This window comes from Ahaetulla prasina, chromosome 3 (genome assembly GCF_028640845.1).
Source record: "Ahaetulla prasina isolate Xishuangbanna chromosome 3, ASM2864084v1, whole genome shotgun sequence".
Taxonomy (NCBI): domain Eukaryota; kingdom Metazoa; phylum Chordata; class Lepidosauria; order Squamata; family Colubridae; genus Ahaetulla; species Ahaetulla prasina.
Genome location: NC_080541.1, coordinates 210,327,695 through 210,345,562, shown reverse-complemented (window position 1 = coordinate 210,345,562; position 17,868 = coordinate 210,327,695). Strand labels below are relative to the sequence as shown.

The 17,868-nt window shown below is 40.1% G+C and overlaps 1 protein-coding gene across 2 annotated transcripts in view; it reads right to left on the bottom strand.

Moving 5' to 3' along the window:
• CASS4 (Cas scaffold protein family member 4) overlaps positions 1 to 16,878 on the bottom strand; it is a 67,159-nt gene extending 50,281 nt beyond the window's left edge. Inside the window, exon 1 of one of the 2 annotated variants that reach the window (XM_058178524.1) lies at positions 16,651 to 16,878. In XM_058178524.1, coding sequence (XP_058034507.1) covers positions 16,651 to 16,719 — 69 coding nt within the window. In that variant the 5' untranslated portion in view covers positions 16,720 to 16,878. Of the gene's footprint in view, positions 1 to 8,597; positions 9,098 to 16,650 lie in introns of those variants that run through there. The other variant, XM_058178525.1, reaches the window with a different exon arrangement.
• Between the last annotated feature and the right edge of the window lie 990 nt (positions 16,879 to 17,868).

Sequence of the window (17,868 nt, the reverse complement as noted above, 5' to 3'; positions counted from 1 at the left end):
TTAGTTCTAAGTTGCTTCTCTCCTTTATTAGTTTCCACCCATTGCTTCTTGACCAACCTTAAACAGTGCAATACAAGGTAAACGTTTGCCAGCCAAGGTACTTCAAATGAGTTAACTTACAGAATACATCCAAAATCTGGTATCTTTTCAAAGTGAGAAGCTTCAAAATGAACCAAAAGCATGTCAGAAAAACCAGTCATGGTAGCATCTTCAAGCGGTTCCAGTAACAAAGTTAGTACAACAGGTATATTAAAGCAAGATTCCTAGTAATAACATATCACATAACACTTTAGAGTCATCCAGCCATTGCTGAGCCAAAATAACAATAACGAGAATAGATTTTCTGTCACCTCAAGAATTACTGGGTGAAGCTGTTACAGTCATTGGAGAGAAATGACCATCAATGAGAAATTAATTTAGATCATAGATATTTTATATCAGTTTAAAAAACTGTGTTCCGTAAGGAGAAAATAAGATTAGGGAACGTGAAGAGTAGATTTTGAAACATAACTAACAAAAATGGAGCTCAAAGAGTAAAGAAAACAATTCCTGATGATTCCATAATTCCATAATAAATATGGTATGTCTTTCAGTACTTCAGATCATTACAGAGACAATTTCTGAATTCAGAACAATCGTAACATGATTTTTACATGATTTTTTAGTATCCCACGGCTGATTTCTAGCATCTCCCATTTATTTCAATCATCTGAATCAAGATTCCTTTACTGTATCTGTGTTGAGTTTCATCTTGCAAAAATCAAAATAGAGTCTCTTTGGGCTTGACTTCTTAGCATGTGGTCTGATGATAATTCCCGCAGTTTACAAACCATGTTTCTGTCTGTGGAGATTCTCAATCATCCAGATCCGGGGTCTCCAACCTTGGTCCCTTTAAGACTTGTGGACTTCAACTCCCAGAGTCCCTCAGCCAGCAAAGACCCCGGATCCAGATCATGGTTGTCTCAAAGGTGCTTTTCAAAAGGCAACTGAACTTTCTCTGTGTTGTTGTTTTTTTCTCCTTGAAAATGTTTCGCTTCCCATCCAAAAACCTTCAGTTCAGAACTGAATAAGCTTTTTGGATGAGGAGCAAAACTTGTTCAAGGAAAAAACAACAACAACAACATAGAAAGTCCAGTTGCCTTTTGAAAAGCACCTTTGGGACAAACATGTTTCTGTTTATTTAACAGATAATGATCAAGAAAATTATGACTAGGATTCTAGTGGGAAATATTATGTATTTCAAGATATATTTCAGACATCTGATAGGTGGTGTGTGTGGAGGTGTAACACCAGGGGTGTCAGACTCAAGGCCCACGGACTGGATCAGGCCCATGGGGTGCTTAGATCTGGCCTGTGGGGCCGCCCTGGAAACAGCAAAGGATCGGCCCAAGGTGTCTCTGCCAGTGAAAAGGGAGCTCCATTTTTGCTGGCAGAAGGCTGCAGAGGCCGTCCCAGCTAAAATCAAGGCCCAGGGCAGTGATGGGTTTCAGCAGGTTCTGACCAGTTCTGGAGAACCAGTAGCGGAAATTTTGAGTAGTTTGGAGAACTGGTAGTAAAAATTGTGACTAGCCCGAGTCCCAGCTGATCGGGAGGAAATGGGGATTTTGCAGTATCCTTCCCCTGGAGTGGGGTGGGAATGGAGATTTTACAGTATCCTTCCCCTGCCACGCCCACCAAGCCATGCCACACTCTCCAAGCCACACCTACAGAACCGGTAGTAAAAAATTTTGAAACCCACCACTGGCCCAGGGGGCCCACATGCAGCCCCCCGCCGTTTCTGTTTTCATTGACAGAGGGCAAGCAAAACAAAGTAAAAATAAAACAAAGGGAGAAATGTTTCCCCTTTTGCATTTGACCATGCAAGAAAGGACAGGAAAGGAGAAAGGGAAAGAGGAAAGACAAAGAAAAAGAAAGGAAGATGGGAAGAGAGCAAGGAAGGAAAAATATGGAAAGGGGAATGAAGAAGGAAGGAGAATGAAGAAGGAAGGAAAAAAAAGAAAAGGAAGGAAGGTAGGAAGGAAGGAAGGAAGGAAGGAAGGAAGGAAGGAAGGAAGGAAGGAAGGAAGGAAGGAAGGAAGGACTGTAATCCACAAAAAGATTTAAGATCTGTTATTCATGCTGCTATCCTTCTAAAACTGGTAGAATTAATACTAGCATAGCTTATCATCTGTGAGCATGTAAACACATCTTCAGTGCTTGTTAAGGTCCTACTAAGTTCTCTGGGGGAATCAGCTTCAAAAAACATCCTGAATTGATTGAACAATTCTCAGTTAAAGTCACACTAACAGTAGCTCTTCAGTGTTATGAGTCAAAGAAAAGGCAAAGAAGGCCAGGAATGATGGACGGGAAAGACAGATCATCACTTAAATGCTTTTCCACAGAAATCCATCATTAGCAATAACTTTTATCTGTGACGTCCACATGATATTTCCTTCTTCTCATATCCAATCCATAAGTAAAATAAACTTACATCTTCTTTAGATGTGCTGGTCATTGTACCTTCCCCACATTCATAACCAGACACAAAGTCTCATTGGCAGCTGCAATGCCTATACCTGCCATCAGTCAGCTGGTTGGAGTCTGCATACCGCATCAAGTCCCTATGTGTGCCAACCACCAGCTGGTGAGAGCTGGTGATTCCTACTTCAGCCTCTGTGTATGTGTGTGCGTGTGTGTGTGTGTTTAACATAACATAACATAACATAACATAACATAACATAACATAACATAACATAACATAACATAACATAACATAACATAACATAACATAACAACAGAGTTGGAAGGGACCTTGGAGGTTTTCTAGTCCAACCCCCTGCCCAGGCAGGAAACCCTACACCATTTCAGACAAATGACTATCCAATATTTTCTTTAAAATGTCCAGTGTTGGAGCATTCACAGCTTCTGCAGGCAAGTTGTTCCACTTATTGATTGTTCTAACTGTCAGGAAATTTCTCCTTAGTTCTAAGTTGCTTCTCTCCTTGATTAGTTTCCACCCATTGCTTCTTGTCCTGCCTTCAGGTGCTTTGGAGAATAGCTTAACTCCCTCTTCTTTGTGGCAGCCCCTGAGATATTGGAACACTGCTATATCTCCCCTAGTCCTTCTTTTCATTAAACTAGACATACCCAATTCCTGCAACCGTTCTTCATAGGTTTTAGCTTCCAGTCCCCTAATCATCTTTGTTGCTCTTCTCTGCACTCTTTCTAGAGTCTCAATATCTTTTTTACATCATGGCGACCAAAACTGAATGCAGTATTCCAAGTGTGGTCTTACCAAGGCATTATAAAGCGGTATTAACACTTCACGTGATCTTGATTCTATCCCTCTGTTTATGCAGCCCAGAACTGTGTTGGATTTTTTGGCAGCTGCTGCACACTGCTGGCTCATATCTAAATGGTTGTCCACTAGGACTCCAAGATCCCTCTCGCAGTTACTACTATTGAGCACGCCCTAACTGCCAGCTTCTGTCAGAGCAGTGGTTAGAATGTGGTATTGCAGACTAACTCTGCTCACATTGCCAGGAGTTTGATGCCTATGATCCTGAACAGCTCAAGGTTGATTCAGCCTTCTATCCTACTGAAGTCGGTAAAATGAGGACCCAGACTGTTGTGGGGCAATATACTGACTCTGTAAATTGCTTAGAGAGGGCTGTAAACAAAAGTGGTATTCAGCCAATTTGAACCGGTTTGCCAGAACTAGTAGCGGAAATCACAGGTGGTTCTACCATCCCCCGCCCCCTGCTACAGCTCTATGCCATCCTATCTAGGCACGTTTTTGAGGCCAGGTGCATGTGTGGAAGGCAGGCGTGCAAACTGGCCATGTGCACGAAGTGAGCGCGTGCGAGGTGAACCAATAGTAACATAATGTGAAACCCACCGCTGGCTGTAAAGCACTGTGAAGCAGTATATAAGTGCTATTGCTATTCTTAAGGAGAATGGATCAGGAGCAGAAAATTTTTCAATGAAATATAGAAGAGATTCAGGAATTCAGAAAATCATGAATGGTGAAGAGGTCTTGAGGGCTGTGCTAGACGGTATGGTGATCTTGTACAAGTAACCCAAGAAGAAAAATGCAAATAAGAAAAGCATTGAAGAATGTTTGAAAAAAAGAGATTTCTTGGAACTAAAGATCTGCCTACTTGAGCCCTTGGGTGCTCAGAGGGTTTATTTCCCTAAAAAACATTCCTTTTTTTCTTTTTTCTTTTTTGTAAAAAGTTTTTTTATTTTTTAACACACACCCCAACATACAGTACATTTTTTCTGAACAGAATATTGGCCAGGTTTCAAATTTATACAACTTTTAGTTCTCTTCCAACACATTTTATATGCTTACATTAATATGTTTTGCTTTTCTCTCTCATTTTTTTTCTTTCTTTTATTTATGTTGTATATCTAATCTTACCCTTCACCCTGAATTCTAATCATTTATCAACTTCCCTCTTTCCTCCCCATTAATATTAATATTAATATTCTTAATCAGAAAGCATTCTTATTACTGCACATGGCATATGAAATAATTCAAGATGCTGAGCTTGTCGATCGAAAGGTCAGCAGTTCAGTAGTTCGAATCCCTGGTGCCGTGTAACGGGGTGAGCTCTCGTTACTTGTCCCAGCTTCTGCCAGCCTAGCAGTTTGAAAGCACATAAAAAAGTGCAAGTAGAAAAATAGGGACCACCTTTGGTGGGAAGGTAACAGCGTTCTGTATGCCTTTGGCATTTAGTCATGCTGGCCACATAACCATGGAGATGTCTTCGGACAGCGCTGGCTCTTTGACTTTGAAACGGAGATGAGCATCGCCCCCTAGAGTCAGGAACGACTAGCACATATGTGCGAGGGGAACCTTTACTGTTTTAAACAACCCCACAATACAACACAAGGTGTTAGTTTAAACAGGTGTCCTTTTAGTTTAAAAGGACATTTTTAAAAAGGAGAGGGTGGGGAAGCATACAAAAATTCAACCGGTTAAGTGTGAACTAGCATGTTGTTAAGAATGTAGAGAGAGTTTTTTGTTTAATCTGAAAGACTTCTAATATTCCCAATGTTTATTTAATGGTTATGATTGCAGAAAATGAAACAAACCCTGGTAGAATTTGTTAGGTTATGTCCTCCATTACTACCTACTCCAATGACTGTGTTGACTTGAAACAGGAGAAACAGAATTGGAGGGACATTGGCAATGGGGACAGCAAATTTCATACCCAAATAATTTCTGCTGATTAAGAATAGATGAATAACAGTACAACCCACTGCAAAGGAAAGGCCCTAAATCTAATTACACCAAATAAAAACAACATTGTAAATGCTTATTATGGCCTGAAAGGATTAGGAGTGACATGATAGCCATGTTCCAGTATCTCAGGGGCTGCCACAAAGAAGAGGGAGTCAAGCTATTCTCCAAAGCACCTGAGGGTAGGACAGGAAGCAATTGGTGGAAACTAATCAAGGAGAGAAGCAACCTAGAATCAACTGACAATTAGAATACTTAATCAGTAGAACAACTTGCCTCCAGAAGTTGTGGGTGCTCCCGCACTGGAGGTTTTTAAGACAAGATTGAACAACCATTTCAGACAAATGGCTTGAGCATGGGGTTGGACTAGAAGACCTCCAAGGTCCCTTCCAACTCTGTTGTTCTGTTATTCTGATTAATGCTTAAAGATGCTTGCTGTATTTTGTACCTTCCTTTCTTATACATTTAGCTCCACAACTTCTCATATAATCTTTTAAAAAGCAGTAAAAATAATAAAAGTATTTTTCAAATGCCTAAATTAAAAAAACAACAACAACCCACCATAAATAGTGTGGCCCTGAGACCTAAACATATGAATTCAGCCATGTTCCAACAGAGCTAAGATTTTTCCTAGTTGACCAATTCAGAATGAGAATTTAACTTCCATATTTTTTTTTCTGAAATAATATTTGAAATACACATTCAGCAAAAAGAGATTAGAGATAGGTCTCCATGCTACTGTAATTAATACAATGTTTACTACCGTAGATTACTGTTAAAATGATTGAATGCATCTTTTTTGCCAAAAGAATTGAACTAAATGGGCTAACTTGCGAAAACTAAGTGGGTTAGTATTAGAATAGCAATGCTAATTAGATAGTTTGCTGAAATGCAACATCAAGCTCTTACTTTGAAAGACATGTTGGGCTTTATTTAAAAAAAATGACTAAAGAGTATTCTGCACCACCTAATCCACTCTAATGTCACGAAAAAGAAGAGTATTACAGTAAATTGAATGTAAAGCTTTGAAACAAAAGAAAATTCTCTTTTAATACTGGAATTCAGATTCATGCCATAGAATCAATTAGTGACCATGCATATCTGATCAGGGACTCTTTGTTCCTTACGAGAAAAGCTGCAGATTTGTTTGAATTGTATAAAAACACATGAGACTATATTTGCCTAGGAATATATCACTGTTTGTTGAATTAAATATGCCTACATGCATAAATAGCATCACAGAGGATATATATCTGTGGCTAAAATTACCTTTGAGTGTTGTGGAGGCAATATAAATAAAATGAAATAACAGTCTCTAGAACTGATGTGTATTTTAATATGAATTCTGGTGTTATTAGATATTTTATTCAAGCAAATTGCTGAGAAAATGTTTATGGCATGTTAAGGTCCCTTGACATTCTTTGCCAAACTGTGGCTTTAATCTATCAGATTTTCAACTTTATGACTGGAGTTTTAGCATCCATATTTTTGTGGAATGAGAATCTTGGCGAGTACCATTCTCTTTGGGCTTATTTACAGAATCATTGTCTGACTTCTTTTAAAATCTTGGCAACTCCTGGGGTCAATTTATAAGGGTTGCCTTTCTCAGTCTTGAAAGCTGCTAGATATATTTGCACATTAATAGGCCAGTAGGTAAATTCTGAACTGAGCTCAAATGAGACATTGTAGTTGCAAATTTAACCGCAATTTGGAGATAGTGGGGAAAATGTTGGAAGTTCTGGGTCAGCAAAATTAGTTATACCTTGAATTAACTGATTTATAATGCCCAGTTTAAGGCTTTTGAGAGGATGTGTTCTGAATACGAATCATCCGCTGAACAGTATATACAATGAAAGTATGTACTGATCAAAATGTCTTGGATCCTTTGGCAAGTTTCAGAGACACACTCCAAATTTAAGAGATGTTATGTTTGAAATAAATCCAACACTGCAATTTTACACCATTTTTATAAAAAAGGCAAAACAAAACTGGCTGAAGGTTAATATTGGTCATACAAAATGGGAAGTAAGGTACTGGAATATCCCATTTTGAAAAAAGCAGCCAATCTAAAATTTTAAGGAATGTAAGATATACATCTTATGATTTAGAGATAACGTTAATTCAACAAAAAATCTTCTGCATTTATTGGATTTGTCAAAGATTGCTTTTAAAGAATTGGAAATCAGATTTCCTGTATTGGTATATTGCAAAAAAAAAAAATTAAGGAGCCTCGGAGTATGGATTTAGTCATACCTTCTAATGGCTCTTTTTTTGGCTTCCAATGATTACATGTCAATGTGACTTAAAAAGAGCAAAAAGATACAGTAGTAATGAGAAATGTAAATACGGTGATTTAACTACCTGAATAATGGGATGTGATATTTTATGAAGAACTCTTCTCCCTTCCAAGCATGAGATTCAGTAAAAATTACTCTATGAAGATTGGGGAGAAAATTATTCCTGAGTTTAATGAGTAGATTGAAGAGAGGTGTTCCTATCCATTTTTGAAATGCTTTTATATTGTGAAAATGAGACAATGAAGCAATGTTTCTGTATCACCTGATTTAATAATATGGTATCAGAAACAAGCTAGTTTTATAGTAATACAGTATTATACAGAATCTCCCCCCCAGCCTCTTCACTTTCAGTTCACTTCAACTGCTGTTAGGTATTTCTTTACTGATGGTGTAATCACAGTGGTATCATTTATCCCTGTTATTAGCTGTACTTCACCAATTAAAAATGACAGCTGGGATTGGTGCATTCTGCATAGAATCTATTTTATTTTTACAAGAAGGCAAACAAAACGAGATAGCAACCTTCTCCTGCCCCACTTCCCGCTATATAAGCTTGTTGCCTTTAAGGTGACTTCCAGAGGAAAGGTAGAGAACAATGGGAAACATTTATACTTCAGCAATATTCACATCCGTTAATAAGAGCATGCATTTAAGACAAGTTCCTACAAATGCGAGCCCCTTTTCCCCTATACTGCTTACTCAGAAGTAAACCCATCGAACAGATCAGTCCTCCAGGTAAGTTACACGTGGAAGAATTGTGCTAGTGGTATAAATTTTGAGGCAGTTGATTACACTTATATGACTATCAATGAATATTTTTGGGAAGGCTTATCGATTCAATCAAAAAATGGGAAGTATAAAGTGTCCTAAGGAAAAACGCTAAAGAATTTTTTTTTTTAAAAAAAGTAACCTAAAAGGATTTTCTTTTAAACCATGCTCTTTATATCAAAATAAATGCGTGTACACCCAAATGCAAACGTACCATAAACCTACTGATCGTCTCTAAGGAACAGATAAAATAAATGTATTTTAATAAAACACAGCCAGAGCTGCAAGAAATGCCCAATACTCACGTTGACTCTCATCTTGCTTGTATCACTTGGCACCACTGTCTCCCATCACTTCAAAGTCCAGACTCAAACCGGCTTTTCATTTCTGCAGCCAGGCACACCGTTTAAAACTCTATTGATGAGCCTCAGCTGTCTAATTCTGCCCTCCTTTTGCAGCAAGGATAAATCATTTATTTTTATTTTTTTTTCTGAGTGAAATGAACAGCCTTCCTTGGGGTGGGCGGAGGGAGGAAGGAGTGTGTGTGTCTGTGTGTCCAGATCACATCACCCACTGAAATTCTCCCCCAGGATTGCAACTGGCTTGCAGTTTTCTTTCATGCAGATGAAGGTCTATCCAGGAGGTGCTTGGTGTCTCCAAGGTACGAGCCCCCTCCCCCAAGGATCCATAAATGGGAGATTCTAAAAACCATGCAGAAAGCCCTGAACGTGGCTAAGGAATATAAGTATCTGAGCGGTACTTCAGAGCAGCCAAAGTTGCCGGTTTTCTGATTTTCTGATGGGTGTTTTTACTTCTCTCTCTCTTTTTTTTTTAGCACTGCTGCCTCAGGAGTTCCCTTTCAAATTCCAAGTAGAGGCTGAATAAGAACATCTTTAAACGGGGCGGGGAGGAGGGGCGGGGAGAGAATATATATCAAAAGGAACAAAGCCATGACAGAGCAATTAAAAAAAAAATTAAGGAGCCTCGAGTATGGATTTAGTCATACCTTCTAATGGCTCTTTTTTTGGCTTCCAATGATTACATGTCAATGTGACTTAAAAAGAGCAAAAAGATACAGTAGTAATGAGAAATGTAAATACGGTGATTTAACTACCTGAATAATGGGATGTGATATTTTATGAAGAACTCTTCTCCCTTCCAAGCATGAGATTCAGTAAAAATTACTCTATGAAGATTGGGGAGAAAATTATTCCTGAGTTTAATGAGTAGATTGAAGAGAGGTGTTCCTATCCATTTTTGAAATGCTTTTATATTGTGAAAATGAGACAATGAAGCAATGTTTCTGTATCACCTGATTTAATAATATGGTATCAGAAACAAGCTAGTTTTATAGTAATACAGTATTATACAGAATCTCCCCCCCAGCCTCTTCACTTTCAGTTCACTTCAACTGCTGTTAGGTATTTCTTTACTGATGGTGTAATCACAGTGGTATCATTTATCCCTGTTATTAGCTGTACTTCACCAATTAAAAATGACAGCTGGGATTGGTGCATTCTGCATAGAATCTATTTTATTTTTACAAGAAGGCAAACAAAACGAGATAGCAACCTTCTCCTGCCCCACTTCCCGCTATATAAGCTTGTTGCCTTTAAGGTGACTTCCAGAGGAAAGGTAGAGAACAATGGGAAACATTTATACTTCAGCAATATTCACATCCGTTAATAAGAGCATGCATTTAAGACAAGTTCCTACAAATGCGAGCCCCTTTTCCCCTATACTGCTTACTCAGAAGTAAACCCATCGAACAGATCAGTCCTCCAGGTAAGTTACACGTGGAAGAATTGTGCTAGTGGTATAAATTTTGAGGCAGTTGATTACACTTATATGACTATCAATGAATATTTTTGGGAAGGCTTATCGATTCAATCAAAAAATGGGAAGTATAAAGTGTCCTAAGGAAAAACGCTAAAGAATTTTTTTTTTTAAAAAAAGTAACCTAAAAGGATTTTCTTTTAAACCATGCTCTTTATATCAAAATAAATGCGTGTACACCCAAATGCAAACGTACCATAAACCTACTGATCGTCTCTAAGGAACAGATAAAATAAATGTATTTTAATAAAACACAGCCAGAGCTGCAAGAAATGCCCAATACTCACGTTGACTCTCATCTTGCTTGTATCACTTGGCACCACTGTCTCCCATCACTTCAAAGTCCAGACTCAAACCGGCTTTTCATTTCTGCAGCCAGGCACACCGTTTAAAACTCTATTGATGAGCCTCAGCTGTCTAATTCTGCCCTCCTTTTGCAGCAAGGATAAATCATTTATTTTTATTTTTTTTTCTGAGTGAAATGAACAGCCTTCCTTGGGGTGGGCGGAGGGGGGAAGGAGGGTGTGTCTGTGTGTCCAGATCACATCACCCACTGAAATTCTCCCCCAGGATTGCAACTGGCTTGCAGTTTTCTTTCATGCAGATGAAGGTCTATCCAGGAGGTGCTTGGTGTCTCCAAGGTACGAGCCCCCTCCCCCAAGGATCCATAAATGGGAGATTCTAAAAACCATGCAGAAAGCCCTGAACGTGGCTAAGGAATATAAGTATCTGAGCGGTACTTCAGAGCAGCCAAAGTTGCCGGTTTTCTGATTTTCTGATGGGTGTTTTTACTTCTCTCTCTCTTTTTTTTTTAGCACTGCTGCCTCAGGAGTTCCCTTTCAAATTCCAAGTAGAGGCTGAATAAGAACATCTTTAAACGGGGCGGGGAGGAGGGGCGGGGAGAGAATATATATCAAAAGGAACAAAGCCATGACAGAGCCATTAAAAAAAAAAATACTTTCACTGAGGCCTGCCTATTCAAATGGGCCATCTGTCCTGGACTGGCATCTGCAATGTAAATCACTTTTTAAAAAAAAGAAGAATCTCAGCCACATAGTGTGGGTTGGAGGGACTTTCATTGATCTGGAAAGTGCTTTCAAGATATCAGCCACTTTCAAAAAATGGGACTATCTGAGCAAAGGAAAAAGCTTTCTCCTCTGTAGGTTCCATGCTATGGATGATAACGATGATGATGATGATTGATGATGATATCCATTCAGTCGTGTCCGACTCTTGGTGATTTTATGGGCCAGGTCTGTCCGCATTTTCTAATCTTGCACTACTTCTTTGAAGCTATGGAATGAACTTTCAAAGGTGTATTATTTGAAGCAGTGATGGGTTTCAAATTTTTTTTACTACCGGTTCTGTGGTTGTGGCTTGGTGGGAGTGGCTTGGTGGATGTGGCATGGCTTGGTGGGCATGCCAGCGGAAGGATATTGTAAAATCTCCATTCCCACCCCACTCCAGGGGGAAATCCCCATTTCCTCCCGATCTGCTGGGATTTGGGAGGCAGAGAATAGATGGGGGTGGGGCCATTCAGAATTTCTCCGAACTACTCAACATTTCTGCCACCGGTTCTCCAGAACTGGTCAGAACTTGCTGAAACCACCTCTGATTTGAAGGTTCTTCACTGTTTCCAGTGAAGAGCGGCCCCGTGGGCCAGATCTAAGCACCCTGCAATCCATATCCAGCCTGCGGGCCTTAAGTTTGACACCCCTGGTCTAGAGGAAGGAGGAGAACCACCAGAACAACCAGAAATCTTGTCCCTCTCTCAAACTCATGAGTCCACAAAGATACTGTCGCAGTTTGTAGCGATCCAGCCAGCACTCATTATATAGAAGAAACTTCTTTATATACAAAAATATAAAACATGACACATTTATACGATACCCATGCAGCTCTTGCAATATGGTACAGAGAAGAAGAAGAAGCAAGTACTCTCAAGCAAAGACAAATGAACTCTCACAGCACAGAACAGTTAAACTAAGCCACGCCCAGGCTCCAAGCCGTTTCTCATGGCTCACGCAACAAATCCTGTGTCTCAGTCACCAAACAGTTCCCATTGGCTGACTTGTTGCTATGGCTATTCCAGTTCATAAATTCTTATGCACTGACAGATACCATGATTGATGGAATGGAAGGCCACCAAGAGGTTAAGAAGATCCACGATGGATGCATTGCCTCATCTCGAATCTATCTCCTCTGGCACAACATAGTGAAGAACCATCCCTTCTTATGGCTTCTGGCATTTTGCCTGTTGTGCATCTTTCCATCGAGAAACATGCATGAGGACCAAATTAGCAGGAATTTATTTTCAGTGGGAGTAGGCCCTTGCCATATCCTTCTTTCCTTTGTGGACAAAGTGGAGATGTTCTGGCTAGCATTCTTGCCCATGGACAAGAAAAGACTTTAGGAACAGTAGAAAAAATGTTGTTGAAGCCTTTCATGCTGGATCCCTTGACCCATTGGACCAGGTTAGGTTTACAGGTGAAAGTTTTCCGTTCCAGGAACAAAATGGTTCCAGAACAGGGAATGGCTGACAGCAGGATAGTTATAGATCACACCTGTGTCTTCTAGACTTCTTTAGAACAGGGGTCCTGAACCCCAGGGCCATGGCTCGTGAGCCGTACGAAACCACACTGTGGAAGTGGTGGGCAAGCATGTGCACATACATGCACATCCCCACGTGTACGACCAGCGGACAAGTGTGTGCCCACTGCTTGCACAAATGGAACTGCATGCACGTGTGCGCTTGTCCGCTGCTTGTGTGGAGCCATTCCCTCCCCTCCCCCATTCACATTTTCAAAGAACCTTATTCCCATTACAAAAGTAGTGGCTCGGTGGGCGTGGCTTCTTGGGTGTGGCAGGGGAAGGATATTAAAAAATCCCCATTCACTCCCCAGTCCTGGGGGAAGGATATTGCAAAATCCCCATTCCCACCCACTCTGGGGCCAGCCAGAGGTGGTATTTGCCATTTCTCTGAACTACTCAAAATTTCCGCTACTGGTTCTCCAGAACCTGTCAGAACCTGCTGGATTTCACCCCTGCCATGGTGCCTCTGCCCGCAAAAACGGAGCTCAGGAGGGCTGCGTGCAGCCCTCCTGAGCTCCGTTTTCACTGGCAGAGGGTTGCAGGAGGCAGTTGCAGCTGAAAACGGAGCTCGGGAGCCCGTTTTCGCTGGCAGAGCACTCTGACCTCCACAGGTGACCCTGACACAAGTAATGTCCAGCTGGTCATGCCCACGTGGCCCCCCCAAGGTCAAACACAACCATGATGCGGCCCTCAATGAAATCGAGTTTGACATCCCTGGTCTAGTGGTTAAGGAACTAGGCTAGGAGACAGTGAGTTCTAGTCCTGCCTTAGCCATGAAATCCCACTTGAGTGACTTTGGGTTCTCTCTCTCTCTCTTAGGCCAACTTACCTCACAGGGTTGTTGCTGTGGGGAAACCAGGAGAAGGAAGGACTATGAGGTATGCTAATTGCCTTGAAAATAATAAAGGCAGAGTTAAAAGAAAATCTAAAAATAATATTGGAGTGCCAACATAACCAGCTTTCTGGGAAATCACAAATAAGAACAGATAGAAACCCCAGGGCTGGAGGAGGATGTTCAGGCCAGCTTTGAATAAGCTAAGTTCCTGGTGCTTCAAATGAGGAAACCATACTGAGCTCTCGCAGTGGAAAAAGGGGGCAAAAGAGGAAACATTGTAAAAGCACGTAGCCCATTGAAAGTTTTACACAGTTGTTGCATCTATCTTCTATGGTTGATTCCCAAAAGAAAATAGGAAATAAAGAAACATCTGCATTTTACAGTCTTCAAGGAAAACTTCAGGGTAGATGTGGCAGGAACTACTGTTGAATGGAAATAAAGAGACTCCTATTGTGTCAGATATGCAAACAAATATAGGTTTTGCAGTTTAGTGACTCAATAGGCATGATGGACTAAACCCAGGTAAGGTTTAGGTTAAGGTTGTACAGATTGGTGGTGTGCATACAGATAGTCCTTGACTTACAACCATAATGGAGCCTGCCTTTTATGATTGTGAGTCGTGGTGGCTGTAAAAGAAGGCCATCAACATGAGTGATCCGGTTTTATGACCCTTTTTTTGCAGTGACCTTTTTTCCATTCATGATCGTTAACCAAACCCATTGATTGCTATAGGGTGAACTGGTTTCCAGGAAAAACGTAAATCACAGTGACACAATTTACATGCAAATGGCTGTAAATGTGGACCAGTTGCTGAGTAGCCAAAATACGGTTATGTGACAGTGGGGGGCAACCATTGGAACTTCAAAAATGGGTAGTAAAGTACCTTTTGTGGGGTCTGTTGTAACCAGTCATAGGTCCAAGATTACCTGTCATTATTCAGCTGTAAGAGCCATCATATTTCCATCTTATCCCCATTCCCACACCACTCCAGGGAAAAGATACTGCAAAATCCCCATTCCCTCCTCACTCCTGGGGTAAGGCTATTGCAAAAATCTCCATTCTCACCCCACTCTGGGGCCAGTCAGAGGTGGTATTTTCTGGTTCTCCAAACTACTCAAAATTTCCGCTACCGGTTCTCCGAACTGCTTAAAATTTCCACTACCGGTTCTCCAAAACCTGTCAGAACCTGCTGGATTTCACCCCTGATTTTAATCTATATCACATACAGTCCAATAGTAATATTTCTCACAATATATATTCTTATATATAGCTATATAACTGTATTTATTTCTATTTTGTTAATCTTCTTTCATTATTAAATTACTAATCTCTGCACCTGTTATCTAACCATTTGTACAATAAGCCCCATATTTATTCTTAAATTCCATCATTAACCTGCCCAATTCGGCACATTCTAGTATTTTCTTTATTACCTTTTCATCTATAGGTATACTTTCATTTTACAGTTTTGTGCATATGAGATTCTAGCTGCTGTTATTACATGTAACATTAAGTAAGTGATTCTTTTATTATATTTCCCCGGTATGCCTAATAAAAATAGTTCTGGTTTTACATATTTGTTGTGCTGTCATCTCTTCTAACCACCTTTTTATCTTTGACCAATATTTTTTTGCCATTGGACAGGTCCATGACTTGCAAAATTCTTTTAACATAACTTTACAATAAAGTAGAATTAGTTCATCTTGTTGTGTTTGTTGTCTGGGATACTGGGTGGGTGAAAAAGCTATTACGGAGTTAACTGAGCTATTGATTGGTTGACAGATTGAGTTTTTATATCATATAATAACATCTAATCATATCTTCCTCAGTCATTATAATATAAAACCACGGTTAGAAATCATGCAAAAAAAACTAGCCTCAGTTTCAGGAAATCCAACTGGACGCAGGAGTTCTGTAGTTAGACAAGAGATCCAACACCAAATTCTAACGAAACAAAAAGCTGCTTTAGAAATTATTCTAGTATAAACCTTTTGATTCTAGCAATAGGCAATTCTGGTCGTTTGTGTGACCAGAATTGCCAACTCCTCAAAAGTCCTATTCTTCTGCTGAGTATGCCCCAAAGTGTTTTGCCACATTCTGGTTTCATCATGCATGTCTCCTTTGGTCAAATGGACACTGTAATCATGAAATGTGATTTTGGAGAATGCATTTCTAGCAATGGCTCAGTTGCTAAAGACACTGAGCTTGTCAGCTGGATAACTGACAGTCCGAGTTTGAGATCCGGGTGCCACACAATAGAGTGAGTTCCCTTTCCTTGTCCCAGCTCCTGACCACCTAGCAGTTTGAAAACATGGAAATGCGAGTAGATAAATAGGTACCACTTTGGTGGGAAGATAACAGTGTTCCGTGTGCCTTTGACATATAGCCATACCTGCCACATGACCACAGATAAAGTCTTTGAACAATGCTGGCTCCCTCACCTAAGAAATGGAGAAGGGCACCGTGCCCTAGAGTCAGACATGACTAGATAGGGAAACCTTTACCTCCAGTTTAAGACTTGATGAAGCCAACTGTTCTCCTAAAACATCTAAATCAACCTACAGTAGGATGGTGAGACTTAAGTTATCTTCTGAGGACAACCTCCACAATAAAAACTTATCATCCACTTAAAAGCATCTATATCATTCATTTAGAAACATCCATACCAAGCAAAACAAAATAAAACTGTCTATCAGCCTTTTCCTAACCATTCAAAAGTACAGATAGTTAGATCCTATATCCAGTTCAGGTCTGAATTCTATCATTATTATGTTTTTAGTTCTCCATTGGTTCTTCAATAATATTTTAGATTTCTCCAAAATAGCCATATAATGTTTGTAGTGGAAGCCTATGAATAAGTATAGTGCTATAGAAGAATTTTAGTCTCTGTGGATTTATACAGAAACCACTCTAATTATGTCCAACAAAACTTATTGAAAGTTTAAGTTCCCTCAAACGGCTGTCATATAGACATGCTTCTTTAGAATTAAGTCCAGTGATCTCTATGATCTTTTGAATATCTGTAGAAGACTGAAACACACCTCTCTTAACTCACGTTTCAAAGAGTCCTGCTACCAAAATCCCCCTCAATTTACCTTTGCAAGTGTGCCGAATCCAATGTTTCTATCCATAGTTGTAAGAGGTACCACTTCCTGAATCATCATCAATCATCAAAGCAGGACAGCTGAGTTTTGCAAGAAGGCTGAGGTCAGAAGTGTTTTGAGAAAAAGGATCTGAAATCATATCCCATTAAAGGCGTCCCAGTTGGGGGAATTTCTATCTCTTTCAGCTAAGCTGACCACCATCAGTGCAAAACGATCGGAACAGAGGCGGGAGTCTAATTTTAAAATGAGTTGAATTCTCATGACTGATTGCAGCTTTATTTCAAATAACCACACGCAGGAAAAAAAAAACTTTTTTGCTTTGCTTCATCTTCCTGTAGTTCCTATTTTAGACAAGTAGGAAGAACTGTAAGGCTTGCTACTTGTAAACATATTGCAAGAAGCAGTATGTTTACTTTCCTAGCTGGAATAATGCTTTTAAGAACCACCGGGATGATATGTCCATTGATAGTTCCGATCCAGCTCTGAAATTATCCAAAGCTGCATTAAGACTTGAAAGATGGAGTGCAAAATTTCATGCTTTGGATTTAAAGAAGGCTGTAAGAGGCAGAGGATTAGGGTGTGTGTAAAATATAACACTACTACGGACAGGGAAATCCTAGAGCAATTCAGTGGAATTGATTTTCTAGGAAAAATGGTGTCTATCTTCCCAAATTTGTTTTTATTTCAAAAATGCCTACATACCAGAGGTGGGTTTCAGCAAGTTCTGACCAGTTCTGGAGAACTGGTAGGGGAAATTTTGAGTAGTTTGGAGAACTGGTACTAAAAATTGTGACTGGCCCTGCCCCCAACTATTCTCTGCCTCCCAAGTCCCAGCTGATCAGGAGGACATGGGGATTTTGCAGCAACCTTCCCCTGGAGTCAGGAGGGAATGGAGATCTTACAGTATCCTTCCTCTGCCACGCCCACCAAGCCACGCCTAACAAGACATGCCACGCCCACCAAGCCACACCCAAAGAACCAGTAGTAAAAAATTTTGAAACCCACCCCTGCTACGTACCCTTCAAAACAAAACTTTCACCAAGTGCCTAAAATAAAGTAAAAAATTAAAAACATAATATAAACATATAAACCAATAAAAAAAGCCTTTTTTCCAGGGGTGAAATCCAGCAGGTTCTGACAGGTTCTGGAGAACCGGTAGCGGAAATTTTGAGTAGTTTGGAGAACTGCCAAATATCACCTCAGGCTGGT